This window comes from Chaetodon trifascialis, chromosome 18, assembly GCF_039877785.1.
Source record: "Chaetodon trifascialis isolate fChaTrf1 chromosome 18, fChaTrf1.hap1, whole genome shotgun sequence".
NCBI classification, from domain to species: Eukaryota; Metazoa; Chordata; class Actinopteri; order Chaetodontiformes; family Chaetodontidae; genus Chaetodon; species Chaetodon trifascialis.
The window spans coordinates 17,255,872-17,268,084 of NC_092073.1; the positions used below are offsets into that span (position 1 = coordinate 17,255,872).

The 12,213-nt window shown below is 44.1% G+C and overlaps 1 protein-coding gene across 1 annotated transcript in view; it reads left to right on the forward strand.

Annotated features, from left to right (window-relative positions):
- The window catches only part of malrd1 (MAM and LDL receptor class A domain containing 1), a 48,482-nt gene that overhangs the window by 21,950 nt on the left and 14,319 nt on the right, over positions 1-12,213 (forward strand). Inside the window, exons 18-20 of the mRNA XM_070986480.1 lie at positions 296-584; positions 4,626-4,871; positions 6,420-6,577. Coding sequence (XP_070842581.1) covers positions 296-584; positions 4,626-4,871; positions 6,420-6,577 — 693 coding nt within the window. The remainder of the gene's footprint in view (positions 1-295; positions 585-4,625; positions 4,872-6,419; positions 6,578-12,213) is intronic.

The window sequence follows — 12,213 nt, forward strand, 5'->3', positions numbered from 1 at the left end:
TTTCCATATTCTCCCCTGAGGAGTAACGGTAATTTAGGAGATAAGAAAAGTGAAAAACATAATGGAGAAGAAAGCAGTGCCAAGAAGACGTGATGTGTCTACTTAGTCATCAGTAATAATACATAATATGGCTGTTACTCAGGATTTGCCTGGATTTCCATTTCAGTGCTGTATTTTTCTGCAGATATAAGCCTGCAAAATTGAAGCTGATCATCAGTGTAGGACAATTTTGAAAATTCACATTGGCACACTCTGTGGGTCAGCCGTGTTTTTCCCCTTCCCCTCCTCTGTCCAGATGCGTTTCTATTTTCACATGTCTGGCGACGGCATCGGCACCCTCAGTGTGTTCAGGAAGAGCGAAGGACATCTTCATCTCCTCCTCACCCTGATGGGAGATCAGGGCAGCTACTGGCAGACGAGGGACATCCCGTTGAGCGACACCAGGGACTTCCAGGTCATATTTGAGGGCAAGGTGGGCCGAAGTCCGAAGGGTGACATCTGCCTGGATGACATCACTTTCTCTCCAGGGTGTCTGCTCGCCTCCTCACCTGCAGGAGAGGACGACGCTCCTCCACCTCCCGCAGGTATACACTCTGCTTTGTCTCCCTTGTTTTTATAGGCTAAGCTTGTTTTTTAAGCACCTCCCCTAGTTAATAACTGTACATCTGTGTCTTTTTTTTAGGGCTGCTTTCCGATATGAGAATAATCCAAAATGTTTAGATACGGCAAAGATTCAAAGTTTTAGTTCAGTTTTTGCACGTCACTGACCAGCAGTGCCAAAGTAACAACAACTGTTACACCTGCAAGACCAAAATCCTCCATTTCACGCTTCGCCGTCAGCACTCGATCTCTTTAAGGAAATCGTCATGAGATAACTTTTGCTGTGTTTTGGCGAAGTGAAACTGAACTGACAGTGTGAGAAGAACATGGCTGTGGGGCCCCAGCTGCTAAATTAGATTTAGAAAAGATATCACGTTACTAAAACGTACATAATTGCAGTTGTGATGACTTTCACTGTAATAGTGTGCTCATATGAGTAATCAGAGAACGGCTGTCTGCTGGGATATTAGAGCTTTGTCTTCATTTGGAGGCCTGTTTCAGAAATTGATGCAGCATTTCTAAAGAAAGCAAAATTAAATTCAACTAGTTTATGCTGCTGGAAAAAAAAACACTGTGAAACATTTACTTGGTCCTTCATAGTGTTTGTCGCAGCTCGTCTAAGCCCTGACAAAAAGCCCCATCATTTTCTGTATCTCAGACTTGGGAACTATTCATCTGTTAGATGTTCCTCTGCATCCCTTACCTTCTTTATTAGGGAAGCTTTTAAGAGGTGAGAGAGAAGAACAGGAGCTGATTTATTGCTGTTGTTACTGTGGCTATGATTGGCCTATTAAATTTATTGCCTTTCTCTTGTATTGGATGCTGCTCAGAAGACCGAGCCCCTGCATCGTCTGTGCTTGGAAAGGGATGAAAGTGAAGCTGTGTGGCCCCTGCAAGAGTCTCCTTGTCATTTTGAGATGAGCTGGACAAGTCTTTGGCAGCAGAAGTGTGATGTGTGGTGAAGAGTTTCCTTATAGCAGTGTCTTTCTCTGACATGTTTCACTGTCTCTCTGTGTGAGTTAGTGCTCACAGTGCATAGCCAGACTCTCACAGAGTCAGGGTGCTAATCAGTCACTAACAAGCTCCAAAGCGGTGAGGCCTCACTGAGATGTAACGCAGGTCTGTACGCTGATGACGCTTCCATTTTAATGCCTTTACATTTAGTATCTCACCCACAGTTTATCATCTTTTACCCTCCTGCTCCGTGTGATGCCTGCACCAGGGTGTTCGAGTGTTATTCAAGTCTAGTTTTGGCTTTATTTGTCCAGGTTTTGAGATCTCAGCATCTGAGATTGCTGCCCTGAACCGCAATCCAGGGGATGTGAATGCAGCGTTGTGTGTGATGCATTTAAGAAATTCAGCAGCAGTTTGTCTTTACAGGAACAAAGCTTTGTTTGCTCCTCGTCATGATACATTGTCACTGGAACTTCTTTCTACTGAAGAAATAGTCCCTCGACTGTGTATTCTGTGCATTATCCAAAACAACAGGAGCTGTTTTTAACACAATTTATACTGTCATTTATTTAAATAGTCAGTAAATATTTCAGATAGGTGTCAAAAAACCTGAACAAGAAGAGCGAAAAAGTACGGTTCATTTTGTCATTTGGGTGAGATGACTTTTAGTCGCACGAGGGCAGCAGTTTACATACATGTGCTGTACAGTGAGTGATTATCTTATGCAAAGGAGCTGGCAGCATCTGTCGTAAAGACTTCAGGATGTAGAGCTATAAGGCGGACAGAAGAAATATTGCCATGGTGAGAGGGAAGATGTTTTTTTTTCTTTCACAAAGCATGACAGGGACATTTTCAGAGCGAGTAAAAGCAGAGCAAGTGAAGCTCGGTGGATAAAGAAAGGGATGTCAGGGCGTCTGGAGAACGGAGGGATAGGAAGTATTTCTTGAAGGTTAAGGCGGGGAGTAACACCGCTGCCCTGACAGGGAAGTGAAGTCCATCCCATCGTTAAGGGAGCAGGGAGGGCGAGCCTTCGCTGCAGCAGGCTGCAGAGGACGAACAGTAATACCAATGAGACAGAAGACAGCAAGAACTGTAATTAAATCCTGAAGCCCCTCAGGGCCGTTTTCCTCCACTGCCTCGTTCTATAACACTATCACATTACATGATGGAGTGGCAAAATGTGTTTTTTATGGCTAGGCATTTTGTCTTGGCTTTAACAAGACACTGTAGGCCCGTACTTGCAAACAATTTTAATATAATGCGCTGTCACAAGAGGCTTAGCATATTCAGAGGTTAGTATGTATGTATCTGTCTGCCAACTGTATGGAAAAAAGATATCCAGGAGTCGTTTTACATACAGCTGTCCCAATTTAAGGTCCACCATTCGCTGCCAGAGCGCAGTCAGAGTTAAATATTGAAAGTGATGAGAAAACATTAAATTCAGCAGAGGAGTCACTCATGATGGTTGGTCATAAAGGCTTCAATGGCTAAATATATTTTAAATCCATTAGAAAACTGACAAAAGGAAATTGCATCAGGCTGTAGAGGTGTGCCTGACCATGTGGCCACTGAGTGTCCGAATGACAGAAAGCCATTACTTTAACAGATAGATGTTACTAGACTTGTTCTTTGTCTTCCCCTTATCATCAGTGGCCTCTGATCTCTTAAGGTCAATCTAATCTTCTTTATGACAGCTGTGAATTTGATCAAAAAGCGCTTTGTGCATACAAGGTTTCCTGATCACACATGCCAGGAGGGCAGTGTGGTTTTGATGCTGTCACTGTCAAAGAATGAAAGGGAGCTTCATTTATGAGTTATTCAAAGAAAACGGTAGGAAGCTGGAGAAATGCTGCAAATGAAATGAGAAATATGTCAGAATAAAGGCAGCAGTACAGTGGATCACATGGCTCCTGTTGCTGCCATGATTGGATAACATGTGTCTGTCAGACACCTAACTCCAGAAGTAGTTCAGTGTGAATTCTTCATAATGATGATCGGGAGTAAAATCCTCTCACCAGGGGGCAGTATGCCACCCAGGGTGTCTGACAGACAGACACACTGTATCTGAGGACAGTGGCTCCCTGGTGTGAAGGTCACATTACAGATAGCAATGCAGAGCCCTGAAGTCATCCATGTAACAAGATACAGACTGGAATTAATGAGGGCAAACTCATTAGTCTACATTCACAGCTGAGGTAACAGCTGAAGAACTACATACATATGTGAACAGATATTACTCGCTTCGAACGGGGTCTTTTCTTGAGCTACAGCTTCAGCGCGCTCCACACCGGGCGGTGAGGCGGCCCGGTGTCGCAGCCGGGAACCGTGGCTTCCTGGCTTCCTATGTGCCTTTGTTGGGGCTCATTGCTTCTGGTCCCGTGCATCTGAAGAGGAACAAAGGATTAGGAGGGACTTATACCCCTTTCTCTCCTTTACTTACTGGGACCACCCCTCTTCATCACGCCTCATCTCCCTCTCTAACACTCCCTAAAGCCAAGCGTTGACCCTGCTGGAATGCCTGGCGCCAAAAGAGGCAGATTCCAGCCACTCCAGCACCGCCACCCTATGATACACTGATTTGGGCTTATAGCCCCATGCTCCTTTTGTCTTCTTAAGCTTCTTAAAGAGCCCCTGATGTTGCATGCAGATGGTCTCCACACTCTTGAGTTGACTTCTTGTGCTCTGAGTTTAATGCTAAACTGTTGTGGCGCTGTTAAATCTGGTGAAGCTTTAATGAAAAAAACAACATTGCACTATTCAGTTCTTTAAGGAACAGTTTGAGATTTTTGGATCTAGGCTGATTTGCTGTCTTTTCGAGACTTGGGTTGTAAGATCGATACCTCTCTGATGTTTGTACAGTCAATATGAAGCTAAAGCCAGATACGGTTAGCTTATTTTGGCATACAGACGGGAAATGGAGAAGCTTCTCGTCTGACTGTCAAAAGGCAACAAAAACCACCTCCCTGGACCTTGATCACTTTACATTTAAGGACATAGATCAGCCACAGACTGATGTCGGGAAGCAACACGAGGAGTTTGAGTGATATTTAATGTGTGCGTCTCATCTCCAGGCTCCTGTCCGTCAGGCTTCCTGCCGTGTGAAAATGGCCAGTGTTTCACTCCGGCCCAGAGCTGCGACTTCACAGACGACTGCGGCGATGGCACTGATGAAAAGGATTGTGGGACTTCCTGCTCCTTTGAGAACGGCCGCTGTGGCTGGAGGAGCTCCCCGGCTGACAGTTTTGATTGGACGCTGGGGGCCGGATCGCTCAAACGCATACGGCCTCCACATGATCACACGTGGTTGGATGAAAGTGGTACGTGTTCACAGTGTTCCTTCATGTATTTTGTGAGTTGTTCGTACACATTTATAAACTAATTTCAAAGTTAGAAAATTTTGTTAGCTCCAGATTTCCTTGCTGTTATAGCCTCCTTTTGAATTACCATTGTATAATCGAACAAGTGCACCTTCACTTCTGGGTGGTTTCGTATAATCAGAGTGAGCTGACTTTAAATTTCCACCTGTTCAAACCAAAATGCTGCGGTCGCTCTCCACAATGTTTAATTCATGCTTTAGCCACTTCAGTGACAAAATCAATGAGCTACTTCCCTGTATGTGAATGTACAGCAGGTGAGCCTTCAGGTGATCGATGCAGGGTCTCAGGGCCATTACACAATGTTCATGTTACAGGGGGACGCACATGCATAAATAAACACATGCGCACACAAAAGCTCCTGCGGACGTGCTTCTCCTAAACATCTTAAAGTTCTAATCCTCAAGACCCGTCACAGTAAACACTGAGTTGAGAGCAATTGTGTCTGTTTACAGTGCAGCCAAACAAACTCACATTGTTTTGATCAGTCACTAATGACTGCGCCAGTGATCTGATTTCAAGTCGCGTCCACACAACAGCAGAGCGCAGTGAAGGAGATGGTTGCCTCGCCGAGGAGTTGGAGATGTGCAGCCTGTCCCCTGCAGCTCTTTATCCAACAGCTCACTCTGGCTGCTCTTTCTCGTTCCACTATATATTTGGAAAACTGAAAATTACCCGCTCGTGAAAAAAATGCAGAAATCGGTCATTGTCTTGTTCTGTGCACCGATCACAATAAAAACCACGGCGTGCTTGGCCAGCTGAATGCTTTTAATGTGAAGCAGCGACAGCAGGAAACGTCCAGTCTTCCTTCAGTTATGACTTAAAACAGCTCGTATATAGCTGAGTGAGGCTGATGTCCATGAGATATGATTAAAAGCAGAACCACTGGATGATATGCATGCTTCATTTCCTGTGCATCCCTCCTTTTGATTAAAGGCAACTGTATGCAGCACGGAAATGGCAGACCCTGCCACTAACAATGAAAACTGTTCTATAGAGAGATACTGCATGTAAAGACACTGAATGACTTGCTTTCATTGGTTCTATTTCATGAAGATCTGAAGGATTATGGCTTTAAAATTTAAGATTGTTTGGATTATGATGTTCAGCACTGAAGGTTATAACGATAAAGAGCAGCAGACTATGAAAAAGGCGCTCTGAAATGTGTGTTATTCCAAGTAATGGAGAGAATAATTGCCAGATATTTGCAAAAAGAAAGACTTATGACAGCACGGGTGCACTCCCTTTGGTTTTGTGCTCGGCCATCTTCCCAGGTTTTCTCCTTTCTTTATGAGCTTGGCTCAACTGAGAAACTTTCAGAGAGGTCCCTGAGTGTCAAAAGGCAGTGAGATATTAGATGTGTCAAAGATTACTCTGTGACCCCTGCCCCTCACTCCCCGACCACTCTGTTTGTGACCTTGCTGTAATTTGTCAGTGACTGTAACAGCTGCCCAAACAGAAACATTTCCTCTTTGCCTCGTCTCCCTTCAGGTCACTTCCTCTACCTGGAAGCTACACCAGTGGGACTCAAAGGCGATACAGCTCGTATCAGGAGCTCCGTCTGGAAAGAGTCGAGCGCCATCTGCAAGCTCTCCTTCTGGTACTACATTTCCCACAAGGCCACAGGAACAATCCGCCTGCTGATCAAGGTAGACCATCTGTGTTTTGACTTAGATAGGGGTTGACTCAGCTTGTGCGCAGCATGATAAGAAATGATGAATCTCACAGATGCCAGACCCACCGCTTTCCATCAAGTGTGGTTACCGTGGTCAGACTGAATCAGAAATAAAGCCTGATTATATTAAATCACCGTAATGGAGACAGTAATTGCATCATATTAGCGCTGCGGTCTAGTGGTCTCAGTAATTTGGTAAAAAGGGAGGTGAGGCTGTCAACCTCTGCCAGTTTTTCTGATCTACAGTGCGTCCGTGGGGGGTGGAGGTGAGTGATGGTCAGCCCTAGGCCCAGAGCGACCCCTCCCCGCCATCTGGGCCCACACCAGCCCTGCCAGTTCTCAAGGCTTCTCGCTTGTTAGGCACTCAGCCATCGAGTTTGTGCATGCATGGTTGACTTTCAGGGATTAAGATTTCTGCTTGCAGCTTTCTGCCATTGAAATTCTGCTGTGATTTACTCTGCCTCCATCCTGTGGTCTGTGTACCCTCAACTTCATTTAACTTTCTCAGGTGCGACTCAAGGGCAAGGTGCAGGAGTTGTGCGTGGATAGGTTCATTCTTTGGTGTGTGGGTGTGCAAATTTTCCTCACATCCTCACACATGCGCCGCACGAACGCCATTGTTAGTGCGACCTTGCAAACGCTGCAGATTTTTTTCATTTTGCAAAACAGGTCAGCGAGTTATCATATAAATCTTACAGTGTTTGTTTTTTTTCTCAAACAACCAGACACTGTGTCCCATCTCGCAGCATTTACATACCATTACTCTTGCAAAAATGACACTGATGCTGTCTTGTGTTGCAGCAGAGCTCATGACTTGACTGTTTTTTTGGAGAGAATAACTGACTTATTCAAGAGGTAAAAGCTCCATCAGCACTTTGAACTGAAGTATTTCTTTGGGTCTTACTGGTAGGTGACAGACGCACAGTGGAAATATAAACATGAAAAATAAATAATAGAGATTAATGAATAAGGCACAGTACTGAATTTTGTCAACACATCCTATGAAAAGACCAAAAAGGACACTGAACTGATCCCACTAAGAGCTCATTCCTCTGTGCCATTGACCACCGTGTTGTCCAGAAATGATGTCACATCTTTCTTCATTACAACGAGCGATTCTCACATCCACTGTCCTTCTGCTGTAAAATAATGAAAATCATCTCCAACTAATGCACCATTCACTCCTGTCTCAGCTGAATTAGAAACAGGGTAATTCAAGCTGTCTTAAAGGTGAGAGTAGATGCTACTTTTTTAAAGATTTATGTCTTTAGTTGGAACCAACTTGAAATTACTGATATATTTTTAGTCTTTTTGTGGGACCTGCTCATAAAATTTAAATAAGGAATATCAACTGACTAAATGTTCATCCATCCTGTGTATCATATACTGCTCGTACACTCAATCTGGCACATGTGGATGTAGACTTTGTATTTATTCATGCTGTTCTGAGTGTAGCTATTGTACAAACACTCCCAACTGTATTATTGATTGCACATTAAAGCCTGGTGGAGAGAGAACAGCACCACTCTTAGAAATTCATATCATGGGATTTGCCCAGTTTCTCAATCAAGCCCACTGGCTGTTTGATTGATTATGTGACTCCCTGAGAGGCGGTAGATGATGAATGCATGTGGACTATTTTACATGTCCTCCGTGTTCACTTACAGATGGAAAATGTAAAATTTGGCCTTTTAAAGAAGGTTAGATCAAGACACGACAATGGTGGAATCACTTAAGCACAGACAGAGGGTGATGAGGTCAGAGGTCATTGTATACGCTTTTAGACACTGACTGTGCGTGTCGCTTGGTTGGTGTCTTATGTCTCTGACACACAAACGATGTCAAGTGCATGCATGACCATGAAGGTTCAAAGAAATCAACACAAAGATACTGCTTGTGCTATAATTTACAACATGAGACATTTTTATGGCCTCAGCGTTGCCTTGAGTCCAAGCGGCAACATAAATACAAACATAAAGACACATTTGCACAGGCATGACTACAGATACACACACTCTGCAAGCATCACAGTGTAAACACAGGGTGAGCCATCTTTAAAGGTTGATTGAAGAACAAAGGCAGTTATGGTAATGGCACTAGAGGCTTCAATGGGCAGAGACACAGGGTGGGAGGGAGGGGATTATATTTACCTGGCAAGTGTTTTCCCCTGTGAAGTCCACAAAGGGCTCAACCGTCTTGTCTATTTATATCACCAGGCCTGTGAACTGCTCCCAGGAGTCATTATTCATCACGCTGATAACTGTCTTCAGCAGCGGGTGGACTGGATGTGTCGGCTAGGACCACAACAGAATCAGGCTCTCAAACCATGCTTGCACGCAAGCTCTGCAGTCTGATGTATATTTACTGAATCAACACAAACTCTGAAATACAGCATCAGACAGGGATGATCTCACCGTCACATAGAAGTATACTGGTATTCCACCCGCCTGCCATTATGGCTAGCCAAACATCTGCCAGTCAACCGAAGAAGGGATGTCCCCCCCGAGTAAAATGCAGCACAACAAAGCTAATCATTTGAACATGTTCCTGATATGAAGCGCGGTGGTAGAGCGGCTCTGTCACGCAAACAATATGCTCAGATTGAGTAGAAAAAAAGCGGTCGCACTCTGAATCGAAGGTGAGTCGACAGAAAAACAGCTGCCAGCGGTTCCATAAAATGAAAAAATCCATGAATACAAATTGGATTTCAGTTTAGTGGAACGTTCAGTATGCGGTTAAGACATAGGGCATTTCAAATTTTCAATACAATAAACATTTTACTCTGATAACAACTTTCATTGTTTCAATCAACTCTTGACTGTCGCTGGGGGGGGTAATGTAAATGAAATTATGCAAATGTTTATCTACTTTTCACTTTAAGCAAACTGAATTTGCGGTAGCATCACCTCGACTGCGAGCTCAGGAGACAAACCTTCAGACTGATGGAGGAAATGCCTCGGCTGATATGCCACCCAGACATTAAGTGTGAGCTACGTATGCCAGTATCATACACTCGTCAGTCGCTCTAAGGCTGCTTTTATAGATTGAGCCTTTACTCCATGACATAAATCTGGATAAGTCCTGCTGTAACGCTGCTTATTAATCTATGCTCTATTCTCACAGTAACAAGATTATTTCAAGCCAGGGCTCCACTGGCGTAAAGCAGAGGAGACAGCCTGTGCATGCCTCACCCAAGGGTGCATTTTAATAGGCTTTCAAACTGCAGAGCAGAATGTGACATTGCTTGTCCTCTGGTTTGGAGTACATTAGACCAGGTCTTTTACTGCAGTCAACTCCAGGAATAGTAAGTTAGATGTCGCACATCGTGAGAATTCAGTTCACCTGCAGTGTCCAGAAAGTTTGACGCTTCTGAGACTGATTCTCACCGTGCTGAGACTGAATTAATGATGTGATGTTATAGACCCGCAGTCACCTTTAAAAAGACCAGAGGTCGAGGAAGCTATTATGAATTATTGTGTTACGGCAGTCTTAATATGACAGTCATGAACTGCGGGAGGACGGGTAGTTAAATCTATACTTTCCTCCATTAAACACTCTGTGGTTTAACTAGGCAGCATGTCTCCATATCGACCTGGAGCTGAAGTGGATTTTAACGCTTTTCAGCGCAGTCACCTCAGATAATAAGATCGAAGGTTTGTATGTTCCCACAACATGGATGTAATTTAGCTGCAATAAGTGGCAATAAGAGCCTTTCAGTCCTTATTACCTCCTCTCGATTAGCCAGTGTCCGATGCAATGCATCAATATAAGCTTACAGTCCATAATAGGCCCGACTCTTTAGGTTTTGGCACAGTCCATTTTTATGGGCTCAAGAAGATCAGAAGATGTACATTCAGCTCACAACTAATGTGAAAAATGGGATAATTGGTGGAGAAATGATTGTAAATCCAAGCCAAAACCTTTTATTTCTCAGTGTGCATGAATAAATAAAACAGCTCAACCGCTAGAACACCAACTGACTTCACTATGAAATATAACACAGCATATAATGGCAGCAATTTAGTAGACGTGGTTGTACCGCGGGGAGATTGTATTGCAAACCGCAACAGAAACACCACGTGTGCGCTCAGTGATCACTAGCAACACTGCAGCTTTACACTGCAAGAAAACGCAAACCCACGAGATGATTAAAGTGGCCGCTGCCCTTCAGGCCTTCACGGTGCATGCAAAGAGGGGTGTATATGCGCCGCGAGCAGGGCTTCCCACTACCTACAGGAAAAAGACAAAACCAGGTATCAGCAGCGTGACAGTCGGGCTTCAAATCAATATAAAACAGGTTTGATGAGTCAGTCTGGCACTAAATCTGCAGGAAGGGAAACATGGCAGAAGTCAGTTATACCAGCTGGCTAACCTACCTTGGAGGGCATAACCCTCTTTCAGTAAAGTTTATGTTGGCTTGCAACACCAGTAATTCTGAATTTTCAAAGGAGCAACTAAAGACTGGGAAAGATGTGGAACGCTCCAAAAACACCTGTTTGGATCATTCCACAGGTTGATTGGTAACAGGTGATAGCATCATGATTGGGTATGAAAGGGGCATCCTGGGAAGAATCAGTCGTTCACAAGCGAGGACGGAGCGAGGTTCACCACTTTGTGAACACGATAGTGTGGGTGATAGTGTGCGTACACAGATCTGTCTTCCTCTATATCAGGCATGTCAAACTCATTCCACAAAGGGCCGTGTGGCTGCAGGTTTTTCCTCCAACCAATCAAGAGCATGCAGTCTGACCAATCAGCTGTCTGAAGACTGAGATCAGCTAATGAAATGAGTCAAGTCTGGTGTGCTGCTGCTTGGTTGGAAAGAAAACCTTCAGCCACTCGGCCCTTTGTGGAATGAGTTTGACATGCCTGCTCTATATGCTTCAAATTCATCGTTCCCTGTGAAAAATAACCTCTGTGCTATTGTTGAAATTGAATAAAGGACATAGACCAGCAGTTTCTGCTGCCTCACCAATAACCCTTCCCTGCTTCTTCATGTTCTTGCTTGAAAACCATTTCTTCTTAATATGATGCGATACGACTTTGTAACTGTCTCATTCATGTTCTTGACACGACATCTAAAAACCGCCAGTGAGATTCTGGCTCGTAACGCATACATCCACTAAAGCCCTTTGAGAGTCACATTTGTTGCTTCAAAGCTGTATTAGCCGTGATTTAGTGCCTGCCTGGTACTATGGGAAAAGACGGAGAGGACTCACAGAGGAATACACATTGGCCTGTCTTTTAATATGTTCCACATGTGGCATGAGAGAAAGCCATTACCATAACTCAGGGAGAGCACGCTTTAATTCTCAATAGCAGGTCTCAAGCCAGGGGAACTTATTACTACAATGTTACGTTAATGAAACTTTAATGACTCCCTTTAGATGGTATTCACTGTTTCTCAGCAGCAGCAATCTGGCCAAGAGTTAATTTCAGCTCATTTTAACTTCATTCATCGCTCTTGACTTGTGACTCGATGCTCAAATTTTGAAGTGCATGTTTCTGACAATAATCACTGCTGCAGCTTTGAATCCGCTTTGAAGCTCTTGGTGACAATATCAGAGTTGACGTCGTAACCAGAAATGGCTCCGCATGATCGTCTTCTGT